General features: G+C 43.2%; 1 protein-coding gene across 1 annotated transcript in view; it reads left to right on the forward strand.

Annotated features, from left to right (window-relative positions):
• MTHFS (5,10-methenyltetrahydrofolate synthetase (5-formyltetrahydrofolate cyclo-ligase)) overlaps window positions 1-17,672 on the forward strand; it is a 19,933-nt gene extending 2,261 nt beyond the window's left edge. The window contains exon 2 of the mRNA XM_010076808.1: window positions 17,097-17,672. Within this exon, the coding sequence (XP_010075110.1) occupies window positions 17,097-17,320 (224 nt within the window). The 3' untranslated portion in view covers window positions 17,321-17,672. The remainder of the gene's footprint in view (window positions 1-17,096) is intronic.
• Window positions 17,673-18,325: the final 653 nt, after the last annotated feature.

The following is an 18,325-nucleotide window of genomic DNA, read 5'->3' on the forward strand; positions in this document are numbered from 1 at the left end:
TACTACATCCATCCTCCACTGCTGGAATTATGCATAGATGGAACATTTATCTCTGTGATGTTATCAAATACTGTGGTGATCTGAGGCATTTACATTGTTACAAGGAGATAACATGGTGTTGTATTAGTAATGTTCCCATTGCTGGCGTAAGTTGCTATGTAATTTCCCAGAAATACCCTGCAGGTACATAAATAAGTCATGTCACTTCTGAGTGTGTTCATTTTGCATAACAAAAAGCTTAAATTCACACTGTCCTTAAAACTTCAGGCATGGTTATTGTGAAGAATGAATAGCTAAATGTAAGACTAGGTATAATTTTTGCATAGATTTTCCCACTCTTTGGTAGTACTCACAAGCTATGTTGTATAGACATGAAGCCCTCCATTTGAAGGTAGTCCTTTTTCTGTCGGGTCAGGGTTTACCCATTTTCATTTTGTCAGTACAGCACATTACACCTTGTTGGCGTAAACTAAAATCACTGCAGTTCTGGTAGCAGAAAGTCTGGCATATTCTCTACTGTGCGTGGGTGACGGTAATTGTATGAAAAGTTGATTTCTTTAGGCTAAATGGACACAGTAACAGAAAGAACAAAGGTGGAAGAATATTCAGATATTTTGTTTGGAGTAGGGGTGTATGTAAGTGCATGACTTGGTTCATTTCCAGCTCTACCTGCTGAAAGATTTAGATAACTTTTGGAACAAGCCAGTGGTACATTTTCTTAATAGGTGCCAGTTCCCATTTGTATCCTGGCCCATCAGCAGTATAAAGGTGCACCAGTATCGGGTTTTGGTGAAAGTTCAGGCAGGTTTCAGTAACTGTTTACAGGACTGTAGATACCTTGCACAACTTTGGAAGGAGTAGATCAGATAAAACCATGCTCCCTGTTTGCTTTTTATCACGACTCCTACAGAAATTTAAACAGCACTTCCCCAGCAGCTCTAATTTCAATGTGGTTTAGGGAGGCGGTGTGATTCAGCGGGCTGGACATGGGTTTCCTCATTTGTAATGTTATTTATTATTATTTCAACCTGCTCTGAAAACTATGGGTGAAAAGCTAAGTTATTCCTCTGAAAAAGAGATTATTCTTACTGGGACTCAAAAAAATTGACTGGGTTGAGTATCTCCATATGGTAAAATGCTCGGAGGTGGCTTCTTTGAAGGGAGGCAGGTGGCCAGCTTTGGACTGAGGGATCTCAGCTGGAAGTCTTGGACATGAGCAAATTATGCTTAAATGTTCATAACGAACTACTGACTAGTAGTTGAAGGTGTGCAATAAATTATAGACAACTTTTAAAACATTCACCTGGGTGAGGGGGAGAGGGGTTTTGGCGTGGGTATTTTTCTTTGGATGAAAAATGAAGAGTTATTAGAGATTATGGCTGTGAATCTGCTTAATCTAGTGGGTTGTGAGGTGCTCTCCTAAGAAATGCAAGAAATGGGATTATGTGTACAAACTTAATTCAGCCTCTTTATCTGTGTAAATTCTGCCATGGTCTTTAAGTACATTATTACATAGTTCTTGCCTGTCGGATCTGGGCTCATTCAAAAATAAACCCAGATGCCATGATCTGAGCTTTTTCAAAGATGCAAAGGATGAACACTGTTTGCTGTTAACAAATGCTACTAACGAGTATGTGCTCAGTTTTTCTCCCTGTTGATGAGGTTAGAGCTGCAGGCCCTTTTTACTCTGCATTATTCAAACCTTGGTGTGGAGACGGAGGTCTTCATTTCCATATGGGCTCTTCATCACTACAGCATCCGATGACTTAAAGATGTTAACTGGTGTTTGCTGGTGTAGGAGCCACAGAGGCTCGGGATCCTGGTTCCAGGCTGGGCTGTGCAGAGGAGCTTCCCCCTGTGAACACAGACTCTTTTGCTTGTTTTTCCAAACATTATGGTTTCTTTTCTATTCCCTCCAAAATGTCTTCTCTGTTCCCTCCAAAATGATAATTTCCCAGACTTGTCTCACCATTGGGCTAGACTCCCTTTCTAAGCTTAAATTTCTCTGCCACCATAGTGCCCCTCTCCATCCTTCCGCTCTTTGCCCAGCCTGTCTGAATCTCCCTCTCGAAGGGTCCTTCTCTGGCATTTCTGACCATATTCCCCATTTACTCCTCCTCTCAGTCCTACCCTGGCAGTTCAGGGGCAGCTGGGCCAACATAAATAAATAGCTTGCCCCTTGCAAACGGGAGGAGGAGGTGATGTGCTTTGTCTACTCTTGTCTCCCTCCAGACCTACAAGCTTCCCCATCCCAATTTACTCATTTCCTTCCCCAGTGTGCTGTCTTTCACTTTTTCATTGGCTTAGAAAAACTCCTTCTCTGTTAAATAGTACTTTTTGTACTAAAGAGTACAGAAGACATAGTTTGATGATTGCTTTTTTTGGGCAGTGCCTGATTAAATAAGCTGCTGCCCTCCTTGTCCTCTTGGTCTGCACCCCTCCTCGCCTGGGCCAGCACAGATGCCCCTGCAGCCACAGTGGGAGCTATACTGGGAAACCAGTCTTGGTTAGAAGTAACCCAGCACCAATAAAAGGCTCTTCTTCTCTCAGACAGGGCCACCACACAAGTTTGGACTGATGCAACTGAAGGGCTGGTAGGAAGCTGGTGATGAGCGGTTGAATAAGCGAGTGGCACGCCAAAAAAAAAATCTCAATGAAACTTCAGTCCTCATTTCCTTCCATGTTTCAGTTCCCAGTCTTGCCCCAGTCAGCAGGACTAGGAGCAGCCACTGAAATGAAAGTCCTTCCAAGTCCTCGCAGTTGAGAGCAGGGCTGGCAGGAGGAGCTGAGCCTGCAGCTCTGTGTGCTCTGGCTTTGCAGAAGTACTGGTTTAAGGAGTTTTCCCTCCTCATGTTTTCAGCATATTCCTGACTCTCCATGGTAAAATGGATTAGCGTGCTGCTCTGAATGAAGGGTATTTTCCTCTTCTCCTCCACCCTATTTTGGCTGGGACTTTTTTAACCCAGTTTACCATGCAGCCGTATCAGTGCAACATGTGTGGGGGGAGAATATCCCCAAGTGTGGGGGGAAAGTCCCCTGTAAACTGGCACTGGCTCCTGGAGAAAGTCCCGAGGCTCCCATGCTGCTGTGACTCCAGCAGTGGTACAGGGAGGGTGGCATCTCCAGAGGGACCCAGTGCTCACTCTGACACGTCTTCCCTAAGCCTGTGCAAATGACAGGTTTTCAAACATTTACAGCATTTCATAAGCCCAGCTCAAATGGATTTGAACGGGGCTAAAGCCACGGCATGGACACAGAGGGTACTATGAGCAAGGTTTAAAGTTCTTGCCTCGAAGCATGGAGCAATGGAGCCTTCCCCGTCATCGTTTTTTGCTAGCTTTGTTCTTAGAAACAGTTTGGCATAAATATTCAGGCTGAGAAATGGCAGCACTTGAAAATATAGCATCTTATATGTAATGGGGAATGCTGAATAATCTGCTACTACTGTACTAAACCATAATGTATTTCTGCTCCCAGAAATGACTGTATTAAGAGATGGACTTGTATTTTGCAATCTAGTTTGGAGATTTCTGGCATTTTCAGTGCTAGAAACTTTGGTGGCCTATCGATCACAACATTTGTGTTACACCTTCAAGATTATTAGTGAAATGTTAACTAGATAATCCAGGCTTTAAATTACACTATACTTATTATTATAATAAGGAAAGGTCCAAATTACAAATAAAGCAAGGAAATACTAACCTATGTCTAGCAGCAACTTCTTGCTGCTTCATTTTCACAGAACCCTTTGGATGTTGGCTTTTGAGGTTTGGGCAGTTATATCATTCTGCCTTTAATAACTTCCAGAACACTTTGAGACTTGCTGTTGCATAAATTACAATAACATGCTACTAGTAGAAACAGACAGGGACAGCTTACCCGCGTGGGTTGTATTTGGTTTACGAGGGCTATTTATGCTGGGAAGTGTGACCCTCTTGCAAGCAAAGGGCTGGCTACCTCTAGGCTACAGTTCAACACAACCATCAGTGTTCTTAGTTATTCCAAATTTTAGCACAGTTCTTTAGAAGTGTGACTGAAGTGGTGGCAATACAGTGTTCAGAGAAATAGGTTTAACTTAGAGCTGCAAAATAAAATGGGATGTAACAAAAGGATAATGGGTTCGACACCACCCCACCCAGAAAAAAAGATGCACCAGAAGTAGGAGGGGTTTGAAATATGAAGCACGTTAGAGTTTAGAAATAAGAAACAGTATGAGGAGAAAATGCTGTCTTGAAGCACAGGGAAGGTCTAATACACTCCTTCAGCTCCTTTACACATAGTGTAGCTGTACATGAGGGCATAATGGGACCATACAAAATGATGGCAATTGTTCTGAAAAGAGACGTGTAGTAAATAATGCTCAGGGGTAACTGTGAATACTTAAATGAGATATATGCAGATGGGAATGTATCTGGAATAAATGAAATATGGGTACATGAAAAGCAGAGATGTTAAATATTACTGCTTAGGAAAAAAAAAAAAAAAAACAACAAAAAAATGCCCCAAACAAGATTGTAGTGTGATTGAGGGTACTATTAGATTTTCTTTTCCTCTGGGAGACTTGATTAGAACTTACAGTACAATATATGTCAAGGGATAGATTATAATTTAAAATCTTTTTACACTGGTCATAAAAAAGAAAAACCTGAGAGCATGGCATGAAACAAAATTGAAAATTGAGGCTTAGGTCTTAATGTAATTTATTTTTTAATGAAATGATTTAAAGTTTGGAATGAACTTCTGCTTGGAGACAATGAGCCGTAGTATTTTGATATGCATAAGGAGAATAAATTCAATGGAAGTGAGGCATTAACATTCTAGTGATGAGTCTTCTTGCAGAGAGAGGATGCTTCCCTTCACGCAGCGCAGAATCAGAGCCCTGGACATACAATCCAGCATCGTGTGTTTTACAAGATTCGGGAAATCTCACAACTTGTAGCTAGGTAGCAATACCTGAAATTTCTTCCTACTGCTGCAGCTGCAGTCCCTGCGCTTATCCCCTTACAAACAGGTTCTGGTTTTTCTTTACCTGCGGGCATTCGAAGCGTTCCTCTAAGCATCTAATTTTATTTGTATTAAGCCCTTGGCTCCGCTGCCTTCTGACAGCTGTGAGTTGTACTGGTTAGTTAGTTGTAATGTGAAATATTATGTTCCTTATTATGTTAATATGATATTATGTTCCTACTCTCTGTGAAATATTATGTTATTTGTATTAATTTGAAATTGGCTGCTTTCAGGTCAAGTGATACCTCATTCTTCTATGATGAGAAGTAAATAAGGATGTTTGGTTTACTTTATTATTCATTGTTTAGTTAAACCCGCATTGTATCAACTGTGGTTTTTGTCTGTCAGACTTTGCCAATTTTCTTCTTCTTATATAGAAGCTTTTCTAGATCAGTAAGAGTTCCAACCCTTGCAATCTCTCTGATGTCATTTTGGCTGAGAACATTTTATGCCTAGGTAAGGAAATACTGTGAAATATATGTAATGGCACTGTAGGAGTTATTTTTTTCTGTATATACTATAACACTGCTTTTCAAATGAGCTCACTGGGCAAATCTTTTTTTTACTGGTTTCCACACAGGAATCCCACAACGATGTGTCATTACAAAAATGGTCGTTTCAATTTTAAAGGCCAATAAAATAATTCTGCATTTTTCTGAGTACCATGTTCTGTAACAGGTAGAGCTAGGAAAATACTTCCTTGGAAATAAAATGTTTCGGGTGTTGGACCCAGCTGTGATAGCAAATGTTTCCCCCAGGGTTTTTCTTCATCCCAGCCTTCAGCTGAAAGCTGTGGGTCTCCATCCCTGGTGCTGGGGTTGCTCTCCCCAGCAGCGGGTGTCTGCCCTTCCCCTCGATGTCTGCACCGGCTTCCACAACTCTCTGAAACAGCTTAATAACAGTCAGCACCTGATCTCTGGGTGAATGCAGACACTTCTAGCTGAGCTTCTCCCCGTGCTTCTGTTCAGGAACAGGTATGGCGTGATTACAGAGTCTCTTTCTTTGGAAGGCTTTAGAAATGCAAAAGTTGATGTGTTCATGGGGCGGCACTTTGTAATGCCCTTTGGTGTCCTTATGTCCTGAATTTCCTTGGAGCAGACTAAACCGTGAACACTGTGTGGTTTGATTTTAATATTGCCTGTGCCAGGGTATCCTGCAGTGAACCTGGAGGGCTGAGAGCGCTGGAACACGGCGGCTTTTTGCTTTCATAAAGTTCATTGAGGGTTTAAAGGAGTGCTTTTCCTTGTAATCATCTTAAGTGTCACAACCATGTTTGCCTTCTTGCAGAAAACGTTCTCCTTGCACTCAGCAAAACAACTAAAAAGATTACTTCTGCTGTAATCAATTAAAGTTTAAAGAGGAGTGAAAGCAACATAGGCAAGGGCTTTAAATTCACTGCAAGTGACTCTCAAGTGTTTTGTTCCAAAGAAGGCTAATCTTGCTACAGTGAGTATGAACAGAAGCATTGTCATTCTCTTCCTACGGTTTCCTAGAGACAGGAGTCTCTTAAAAGCAAATAAGAGGTTAGGTTCATTTCTGGATTGTGGCGTGAGTCTGTACAACAAACTCGTCCAGGGGAAATGCAAACACGCGAGCATCCCTGGCTGCAGTAACTGATCCAAACAGACTTTTTTGTCTCCCTTTATTTTCATTTTTGGAAAGGAAGAGCCAGCACCAAACTTGTCTCAGTGCCTTTGTGCACACAGTCTGGACAACATGGAGAAGAGGACAGGAAGCTTTTTTCTGCTGCCAGCCTGTGTAGGGTAACGCGGATTGAAGATGCGGTTTGGTGAGACAGCTGAGCTCTGCTCTCGTCCAGCTGGTGCCAGAAGGGGCAGTCCTGCTGCCTTTTCCTTGCTTCTAGCTCTGTGCTCCTCTTGTCCTCCGAACCCTGATGCCATCTCCAGGACTCACTGCTGAGCAGATTCAGCTCATGAATCTGGCAGAAAATTACTACTTTTTTTTTTCTTTCTTTTTCCTAGGATTGGTTTTCTGCCAGCTTAGTGGGCTATTAAATCAGGTCAGCACTTTTCCAGCTACAAAAGAATGGTCTTCCTGGCACAGTTAATCCCCACTGTCTTTGCTGAGATTCAAAATACGCTGCCATTTCGCCCGTACAGTGGGAAATTCCTTGGACCTGGCAGAGAGCCGCCAGCTTTCGGGGAGCAGGAGACTCATGCTGCTGCTTCGTGGTGCAAGGATAGCTTTTGGTCTGTATGTTTGGCATCATAACTGGACTCAGTGCCTGCTTGGGCTGGCTTTTGTGCAGATGAGATGGGAATCAGATATTGGGGTACAGAGATGGAGGGTAAATTCCCGTCCAGGAGAGACGTGAAGCCCTTTGCCAGCAGGTGTCAGTGTTCCATAGATTTACTATGGAGCGTTGGTGTCATTTAGGCTGTTTTCCTGTAATTAAAATCTCATCCAGGCATTGTAGTCACACACAGAGGAGAACAAGTGCTCCAGCCTAATGTCTCCAAAAAAACAGGGGTTGGAGTGAAGGAGGTGGAGGATGCCAGGGACAGTCGGGTTTTTTAAGCTGGGCAAGCCTAAGATAAAGTCTTGTGATGGAAGAAGCAGAATTTCTCAGCTGTTGTGATGTTAACACGTTTGACACAAACAGCGAAGGTGCCGTCACCTCCAAACCAGCAGACTCTACATATTCAGTAAAACCTGCCTGTAAACATGCCTAATGTTCCCATCAAGTGGTGTAAATCCTTACAGGAGTCAGGTTTATGCACTGACGAAGAAGTTCATGTCTTAACCGTTTATATTTCACAAGCAATTCTGCATATTTTATGATAGGCTATCTGCTGAGTGAGTCAAAGGGCATTGGAAATATTGATAGTGATGCATGATGTATTGAAAAAAATCCCCAAATGATTCATTTGTGTCATGTTTTGATTTAAAAATATCCAGACAGCAGCATGCAAAAGAGGACCATGAGTGAAGAAATGAAGTAGTGCACATGCACGTGTATCGAGTGGAAGTATTTAAATACCTGCTCAGACAGACACCATGAGACGTGTAGCTGAAAAGATCTTAAATAATTTCACATAAAGAGACACAAAGATCCTTGTATTTTCGGCTGCAGCAATGTTATGACAATCTCAACATGAAAAGCTCAAGCAGCAATGCCTTGTGAGTTTCTCTAAAGGAGCAGATTTGCCCTCAGCATTTACTGATTTAACAAGATGTGTTGATGTGCTGTAAAGTGGCTCTAATGCCGTTTGTCCTCTTGTTGGAATTGCTCCCTGATACATCTTGTTTCAGGGTATTCTGGTGGTTTAAAATCACAGGAGAACCCAGGTACAAGCCTTTGAAACAGACATTTTTCGTTGCCCACGTTTTCCCAATCAAGCTATTCTAACTCTGCTCACATATCTGAATATCAGGAGTAGATCAGGCATTTTTCACAGACTGATAACTAAAGCATTTCTAAGCAGTTCTTTCCTTTGCTCTGAATTTGCAAAACCAGACATTTTTGTAGGTGGCATCGAGTGATTATGGTTTATTTATGGGGCTTACGCAGACTTGATGAATAATAGTGAAATAGAAAAGTTCTGGTTCAAATTTTCTTTTAGGTAGACATTTGGCAAATTCTGAAAATGAGACAGTACACCTCAGCTGACTGTAAGTTAAACCTCAGGGGAAATGAGTGTGATGGTTATAGCCTTGCGCAATCTTCCCACGTTGTGAAACCAGCCAGAATGTGAACACAAGTCTTAGCCTTATACGGCAGCTTCCCCGATGCTACATGAAAGGATATTTCTTTGTGGAGCAGGATGGGTTGGTTTCTGCAGGGCTGATGTGCTACAGGTGATGCTGTGCAGTGCACTTTACCTTTCAAATGCCTTGGCACTAAATTGATAAGATTTTGTTTTAAATTAATTCAAAATAGGAGTGTGTTTGCTTGATCCCAGCTCAGTTTGGCTTTATTAGTGTTTTTATTTAGTGATTTAATAACGGGAGAGTGGCTGCCGCTCTGTTGTTTTAAACCTGTATGACTGATGGCTATCATGTAGCTTCTCAGGGAGATGTATAAATATTTTATTATGCTGTAGTTCAGAAGGGCAAGTGTGAGGTGTGGAGACCAATGTTTCATGCTGACACAAAGCACTGACATGGATGAGTAGACAGATAAATGCTGAGTTGCTTGGTGCTTGTTTGGAGATTCTGCTGATGGTTTTATTTTCTGCAAAATATTTTACTGAAGTAATAACAGAAGCTGTCTCAGTCATGCTAGCGGACCAATTACCTGGGGCGGGTGGATTGCAGAGGAGATGGTCTGCTTGGCATCCATATGGATGTGAAAGGTAGATGGGTGAGCTACAGGTGTGCATGGGTGTGGGTTAAAAGTTTTTTAGAAGACAAAAGGACACAAATCTTTCCTGGTGACTGCCGTTCCCATACACAAACAGGAATGACAATAAAGCAAGTGGTTGCCCCTGGTGTGAAAAGCATTTCTCCCTTGTTGAGGTGAGCATTAGCCTGGAGGGCCTCACGGTGTGTCCCATAGCCGGAGACCAGGGATGGAGCCGGTGGGATTTGGATGCAATACTTTGATTTTTGATTGCTGTGCCTGGCTGGTGTGTGCTGGGTAAAAAGCAAGCGTCTCTCTGGCTTTCCTGCTAAAGCAACAGATGTCTGTGAATAGTTAGAAAACAGTGAGTCCTGCTGCAGTGCTGTGGTACTGCACAATTAAAGGTGTTCACACGGGAAACATCTGGAGGAAGAGCTACTGACTGCAGTTTAAAATGAGCTGGTTTTTTTAGTCTAATATGAAAGACAACTTGCATCTGGAGGAAGACCTACTGACTGCAGTTTAAAATGAGCTGTTTTTTTAGTCTAATATGAAAGACAACTTCTAGTCCTGTTAGGGAACTGTTTGGGATGGTGAGGAGACTACAGAGTGAGCACCAGAGGAGAGCTGTTTATGAACAACAAACAGCAAGAGGAAAGAATTGATTTTTTTCGAACCCATGTCAGTAACTTGGGATATTTTTCATGTAGTTCCCAAGGTTGGTGCAGGGGGGACTCAGCGGGGCAATGCTCATTTACAGGAGCTGAGGATCTGATCCTTTGGATTGTAACTCAGGTTTACAAGGAGATGAGGATTCATGCTGGGCTTCTGATACTGATTTTCGAAGGCTGTATCAGGTGAGCAAATAGGAGTTATGGGATAAGTTTCCTTTCTGGTTAAGAGACTGTATTTACATTTTAGCAGACTGGCTGGGGCAAATTTAAGCAACGTAACTTTATGTCCGCGATCGCCTGTGTTCCTGGAAGAAGTCAGCATCGTTGGTTTTGGATGAATGCCTTTTTTTTCAAATGCTGATCAATTGCAGCAAAGGGTGATGTTTTTGCCTCCTTGCTCATTTGGTTGGGGATACAACGGTGTCTGGCATCTCCAAGGCGTAGCTGGGATGACAGGCTGGTTTCCTCTGGAAGCAATCCCAGCCCTTCCAGGAGCCGCACACCTCGGTAGGGTCTGGATTAGGCCTGTAGCAAACAGATCTGGCATTTCCCTTTTTGACCTTATACCAAGGGAAGTGTGTAATAGCAGAGAAACCAAGGGCAGGTTTGAAACCAAGGGCAGGTTTTTTCCAAAGGGCAGAAAACTTTTATCTGGAAGGAAATACCAAGCTGTTAGCAACCTCAGGAGTGGTGCGAGGGGTACCCAGGGTGTTCTAGGGAGAAGGCTTAGCACTAGTCCTAAAGGGGAAGGGATTGTTTTGCTGCAGCATAATTGAAATATTTACTTCTGTGGATTTGTTTTCCTGAGGTCTGGTGATTAACCCAGACCACGCTGTTAGGGGCTGTGTAAACACAGAACAAGATGATGATCTGTGCCCTATAGAGTGTATGTTGAGAAGCTAACACCTACCCAAGAGGCCTAACTATGCTGATGCTGACACTAATTAAAGTTTCAGTAACGACTCTGTCATTAATTAGAACTTTCTGAGTTATTCCAACTCATTGGCTCATGCCCTGCGTGTCACCAAGACGGATACTTTCAATGTTAGGGTCAAGTGATTGAGGTAATTTTTATCTCTGTGCTGGGGCAGCAGATAGAAAGGCAGCAAATGGTTACGGCACCCTTTTAATTCTGAAAAGTAAGGTTTTCCTCCGAAAGGGTTTGGTTTGGTTTTTTTTCTCAATTGTGTTCCTAGCTAGGTCAGAAGAGGACCAAAGTAAGCTTTAATTCCTTCCAAATGAACAGCTTTCAAATATTTGTCAGCTCCACAGAGATCATGAGTAGCCTGATCTGACATTGTTTATAGCGTGCATAACACCATAAACACTCCTTTCCTTTAAACAGAAAGCTTTTCTTGTCCTAGTTCTTCTGGCCCTGCACCTTGTGTAATGATTTACATCCCAGCAAAGCAGGGGGAGCCCCTGCTGCCGCCGCAGAGTGAGCTGTGCATGGAAGAAACCCAGCCTCTGCAGAGCTCGTTCTTGCCCAAGGTGCCAGGCTGGGAGGATCAAACCATCCTTGTGGTGATGGAGCAAATGATGCACAAACTTCTGTGCTTGAGGGAGAAGGTCCAGCTGTACAGCTGCTGCTGTGAGGAGTGGCAGCAGTGGCATCCAGAGCTGATTGCTGTCGAGCCCCTCGAGGCTTCAGCTCAGAAGATGCCTGTGCTGTGAGCCTGATTTTTATGGGTATGTTGCCATGCTTTACAGGGATATGGGATCTGCTGCAGCTCAGCCTCTGCCTTGTCCTCTTGTAAATGCTTTGGAGGCAAGGATCAAAAGAGTCCAACCTCCTGCTTTGATGGGTCCCAGGTGCTTTGCTCTGTCCACAAAGCAGGTGGCAGCGAGGGATGGGAAGGTGGGATGACAGTATTTCAGTTTCATCTTCTTTCGGGACAGTCCAGCTGTGCAGGGGGAGATGAATGACCCCACATGGGGGGTGGCAGTGGGCTGGTGGAGCCTCTTCAAACCTGCGAGGAGAGAGGCCATGGTGGCTGCTCCTTCTGAGGACAGAACGAGTCCCCAGCAGTCTTTACGTGACCTGTATCTGTGGGGTTTGATGGACTCTTCTCTAATTAACCATTGTCAAGAACACTTCTGAAAATGCCGGCTGGCATTTCAAATAGGAACATCAGATTAAGAAGAAGAGAGGTAATGAGGTGCAAGGAGAAAATCCTTCCCTGGAGAACAAATCAAACCTGATATCATCATGAAGGGTAATGAGAAATGCACTGCCGAACTGCGGAGACTCACCGCAGCTGCTTAGAGGAAACGAAACCGTGTATTCCTATTTAAAACACCAGAGAGGGGATGCTCATGTTTTGGTCTGCTGGCTAAGACAGGGCACGCTCAGTTTGCACACCTGCCTTTTGCTTGTAATGTTGCCACACGTTTCCTGAGCCCTTGGGCAAGTCATTTCACCTCTCTGTGACATAAGTTACATCTACATAGACGTATGCAAGTCGGTACAAGTAGAGTGTGCCTGTACACCCACATGCCAGGTCCTGAAGCTACGACTGTGTCTACACTGCTAAATAACACGTGTCTGAGTGGCACAGACTAGTCCTGTCGACACTGAACAGAACTTGGCCCGTCTCTTCTTTTTTGGTCTCACGTGATGCCTCTGTATCCCTAATGCAATACTGGGGTTTTTACCTATTTTTGTAGCATCAGTCTGAGGATTTGTGTTGCATATTCTGTCACTTGGCAGGAAAGCATGTCTGTGTCTGGAGGAGCAAAACCAGTTTTGTTGGTGTAGGAGGACTGGATGGGGTGGAAGGAGCCAGACCTGTACTCTTCTGTCTTTACTGCCCATGGGATTCCTGTCCCCGTGGGTGTCACTTGGAGCGGCAGTGCCAGGCAGTGTGCTGACAATTAAACAGTATTGACCACCTGTGATCCTGTAAATCAATTTGTTTTCTGGCCCTGCTGTATTTAACAGTTTAGATGAAACCTGTGTGGCCGTGTCAGCATGGCTGTGTGCCCGCACTGACAATCAGTCAGGGTGTGTTATTTCACACACAGTGCTACACAGGTGGAAGAGCTGCAGCCACGAGAACTCATGTCATAGATACAATGAGTATTAGGTGACTGTCATCAAAATTGCCAAGTGGGATACCCAGTAGCTTAATTAAAGTGGATAAGAAGCATTGGTATTCTATACATAGAAGCTGGAGCAGTATGTTGTTGCTTGAGACAGTGTTTTCAGCCCGTAGCAATTTACAGACAACGTGCATATACGCCAGGAGAAGCATGGATTCCCCATAGCAAAAACCTCTTGACTGTGGGTGTGCTTTCCTGGGCTCCTGCCGTGTAGTCCCAGGACCCTTGGGGATCCAAGAACCATCGGGTGACAGCAGGGGGGGGGGGGGGGGGGGACAGTGGACATTACAAGGGGAGCGATAGAAGTCGGTGAAGATCATGAGACCTCTCTTAGACTGTTTCACAAGGCACTAAAAACTGATGTGGTGTTTGATGCCCAGGTACCTGCTCTGTCTCAGGGACAAGGATGCCATTTCACACAGCGGTCTGTGGGAGCGAGGCGGGTAGGATGTGAGAATGGAGCGAGGCTGCAGCACATCCAGAGCAGCAACCAGGGATCCTGCAGGGCTGGAAAGATCATGAGACCTCTCTTAGACTGTTTCACAAGGCACTAAAAACTGATGTGGTGTTTGATGCCCAGGTACCTGCTCTGTCTCAGGGACAAGGATGCCATTTCACACAGCGGTCTGTGGGAGCGAGGCGGGTAGGATGTGAGAATGGAGCGAGGCTGCAGCACATCCAGAGCAGCAACCAGGGATCCTGCAGGGCTGGAAGGGTCTGGGAGCAGGAGGGCCCCGTGCCGAGAAAGAGTAAGATGTTCTTACCCTCAGCTGCCATCCTGTTGATGTACACGCACTGCTGATAGTAATCTTATGTGTCTGCAATCTTGGTCTCATCTGTGTCTGCAATCTTGGTCTCATCTGTGTGTCACCTCTCATCCTGTGACAGCTCTGCCCCCGCATTGCCACAGGCACCACAAGAGGTTTTGTTGCTCCCCAAGTTATGTGGTGGGGAAGTGTTTTCTCCATGCAGCTCTCTGCCATTCATTCTGTCTCCTGGGGTAGGATTTGGGGCTAATGCTGCTTGAACTGGCTTCGGGCTCCTTGCAGGGTAGCTGTGTCATTTTTCTACCAAAAGTCTTGCTTGGCATTTTAGTTAAATCCTGTGCAGTGTGAGTTGCATGGATATCAGACAGCGAATTGTGAGTCAGAGCAAAGGCATTTGGTATCGCAGTGCTCCAGTGGAAGAAAAATATAAGGGTAACTGTTACAGTATTTACAGCATCATTCTTTATACTGAGATTTGCACAAGCTTGTTTGAGTTATTCAACATTAAAAAATCCATTATTATAGAGGAGCTGACTCATTAAAAGAGACTCTGTTTCTCCGGCGTACCCAGAAGGAAATTCAGTGCTTTAACACATCTGAATTCACTCAAGTGTGCCCTGTGCTATCAGTTAAACTACACAGAAAATATCTTTCTTCCCTGCACTGTTCCTGCCAATTCCCTCTTTCCTTAGTGCTTCCTCTGACTTGTCTTCTTCCCATCTGTAAAACAGATAAAAGGAGAAATGGCACCTTTGTACTCTGCAGATTTGCCCCTTGTGTGCATTCTTACCTGCCAACAGTAGCGACTGCAAATATTTCTTGTTTTTCGCCAGTGACAACAGCTAAAAAAACCATGTAGGGCAGAGAGTGTTTCTTTCTGTGCATCATTAGTGTTTGGTACATGTTGGTTTCTGGGCCACGTGAATACCTGTGCAAAGCCTATGTGAGGCAAATTATGGAGAGGATAAGTAGTGGGCACAGGAGTAACTCGGGGAGGATTTGAGCTGCAGGATCTGTTACTGACCATGCTAATGGGGAGAAGATCGCCTGGTTTCTAGGTCCTAGTCCATAGGCCTGACAATTGGTAAATATATATTTTTACTTGCAAATGGAGGAGATGTGACATGGTACGTCTAGCATGATGTACAGGGTGATACCATAAAAATCACATCTCTTTTTGGGGGAGACCATACTTCTTCCCTTGTGTCTCTTTTCCTCTTTGTTTGCCATTTGCCATGTGTCTGTCCTATGAGTCAAAATTTGACTACAGCGTGGTGAAACACTCAGACTCCTTTTTATTTCAACCCATAATATTCTGTGGTCTGCCCTTTGGCTAATTCCCCCTCTTACTCCCCTGACCTCTTTAGAAAAGCCATGATTCTTAACTGTATGAGCCAGCATTGCAAGATTGATCTTCTCTAAGCATCTCATGCTGTGATGCCTTGCATATTTTATATCAATGTTTTAATTGAGTCCTTGGATCATGATGGATGAGTGTTCACATTGGTGATTCTTCTCTGAATGAGGAACAGTAGAAGGAAATCTCCAGGAGCAGGAGAAGTGTGTGCAAATGAGTTGGTCTTATGTGAACTTTGAACATGTTCCTCCAGGCTGAGTTTGGAGTTGATACGTGATGTCAGATGGGATTCCCTGGAAACTGAAAAACTCTGCTTAGTTCTGGCTCTTCCACTACATGCTCCCACACATCTCCTTGAACGTTGGGCATAATTTCTCAGCTAGATGTAGTGAGCACCTCACTCCAAAATGGCAGGAGAGAGTAGGTTTGGACATAGGAAAAGTGAAAAAATACCTGACACATCCTAGCCCTGGTGAATGAGCAGAAGCTGGTTACAGAAAAACTGCTCAGGGCTAAGTACCGTTCTTGTAAAAAGGAAGAAGCAGTGGACTGAGATGCAGTATTTTCTTTCTTTCCAGACTTGTGTCAGCTGTGTTTTAGTCTGTGCTGGCTTTCTGCTACCGTTCCTGCCCTTCTCCTCTTAAGTGTCTTATCTACTACAGCAGCAAGTAATGAAACACTTTCTTTGTCTTGTGAAATTAGTAAGTGGGATGTTCCTGGGTTCAGCGGTCAGCACCAGGCCAGCCAGGCTTATTTGTTTAGAGGATGTCCTTGCAAGACTTCTCACACTAAACAAACAAGTGTTACATAAGCAATGGGAATCTGCACACTGGCTGCATCCATGCTTGGTGATCGCTTATCATGGCAGCCAGTTTCTTTTGCCTGCCTGGCAGTGATGTGAATCAGCTCCTGAAACAAGTAGGCAGCCAAGTGTGAATTGTAGCTGGCTACCTGGCATGGTGCTGATCCACATCTGTTCACAGAGTATGAACAAAGCAAGAAAAAAGAGATTAGCTGATCTTGCCTTTTTTTACAGAGCTGGTTGATGGGGTCATTTGTCAAGGTTTCACCAGCCAGCTGGGTCTGTTTTATCCAGATGATTGGCAGCTTGTGCATGTTGTTTCAGTTTTTTAGATGATTTTGAGTTCCAATCAAGTGCAATCTCAGAAGAGTCTGAGGGAGCCCATACGTCCCTCCAGAAGGAGGGATGTTCAGGGCAGGCGAGCAGAATGCCTGGGTATGCTGCTGGAGCAACAGTGAAAATTGCTAGAGGCTCAGGAAGAGGGTCTTTTGGGAGGAGAGGAACCGGACATCACAAAGAAACAAGCCTTCAAATCTTGATATTGATATAAGAGGGCAAATACCCACTTTCAGAATATATGGTATTCAAGGCTCTTTGGTTTTGTCAAGTTGAGTGAACGTTTGTGACATCTTACAGTTGTGTCAAGAAGATGCTCTCTCTCTATTAAGCTTCTTCTTTTCATTCATTTTTCCTTTCTGTGTCTGATGCTGAAGTTCATTTGATTTTCTGATTCCTCCTGCATTTAATTTCCCTGAATTCAGTCTCTGCCTGGATTTAGAGTCATAATCATTAATATTTGGAAGTGTAGGGTTAAAATGATAAAATAAATTTGTTATAATGTAGGATTTTTTCCTTCTAGCTTTTCAAGGTCTAATTATTTTGCAGCTGACCTAGTATGCAGTTGATAAGATGAAAATGTAAATTTACAGGTTTAGTATTCAAAGTATTTTTCATCTGATCAAAGAGGGGAAGCATTCTGCAAAACACAAAGCTTGCGTTTTTGCAAATGTCTGAAGTTAAGTGGATGTAGTCAAGCCATCAGAAAATCCACAGTGCATTCATTAATGCTTATTTCATTTTTCTACAGGAGGTCTTGACCTTATCTTCATGCCAGGCCTTGGGTTTGACAAAAAAGGCAACAGATTGGGAAGAGGGAAAGGATATTATGATACCTATCTTGAAAGATGTATGAAACATCCCAGTGGAAAGCCTTACACAATTGCCTTGGCTTTTAGGGAACAGATCTGTGAATCAGTGCCTGTGGCAGAAAATGATGTCCAAGTAGATGAAGTCCTTTATGAAGACTGCTGAAAGTATCTTGATACCAACCCACCTTCAGATTGACCAACCGAAGACGTTGGATCCATCAATCATGACTTTTTAATAGTCATATATGAATGACTTTGGGAGCAATAAAATACACTCTCTGTGTTTGAACAAAAAAAACAAAACAGTGTAAATGTGGTAATAGCGGTGAGGATTGCATTGATTTGCTTGTAATTAGGAAATATCTGGTGTGAATTCTGACTCTAGGATCAATAAAAACAAGAATGTAGGACCATTTATTACAGTAAGGACCATTTCTTCTCATCATACTTTTGAGGAACAAGCTACTTGATACTTAACAGTTTTATTATTCCAGTTTAAAAGTGAATTGTCTACTAATGACAGTTCTTGATCCATTCTGGAATTAGATGCTTGTTATGGTAAAAGTTCTTAGTACTTAATATTAATTTTGTGCATCCGTGAGCAAAACAAGAAACTGCCAGATAAGTCCTATAATAAGCTGGGCAAAAAACGGTGATTGGAAAAAAGCCTTAATTAATTTTAGCGTATACAATAATTTTAACTGTTTACTTGGCTCTCTGATGTTGTCTCAAAATAAAGGGAGTAGCTGTTAATTAAAAAAGGTTCATGTCCATGGCTTTGGTATATGGGTCTTTCCTTTATCTGAATACGAGATTGTATTGTAGTCTACAATGCGGTCAGTGAGTTCTCCATCTGGAGAAAAACAGGTCTTTATTGTAAAATAATATTCAAAATTACTGCAAGTTCTGTAATTTTGTACATGGGCCATTCATAATGTTCCAAAATAGTGTGAAGTATGGGGACTATGTTAAAGGATAAAGAGTTACTAAGTCCAGAGAGCAGGTTTTATTAAGTTTGTGGCTCGAAGGCAGTTTGTTTTCCGGTTCTTTGTACCATCCTGGAAATCAAGAAGAACATGGTGAGTTTTCCTCTGCACGCTGTCCTCATGTGTCTTCATTAGGACACAATACTTCCAGTCAGGCTCAAACTGTAAAAATTTTGTGTTCC

Source organism: Pterocles gutturalis, unplaced genomic scaffold (assembly GCF_000699245.1).
Source record: "Pterocles gutturalis isolate BGI_N339 unplaced genomic scaffold, ASM69924v1 scaffold4008, whole genome shotgun sequence".
NCBI lineage: Eukaryota > Metazoa > Chordata > Aves > Pterocliformes > Pteroclidae > Pterocles > Pterocles gutturalis.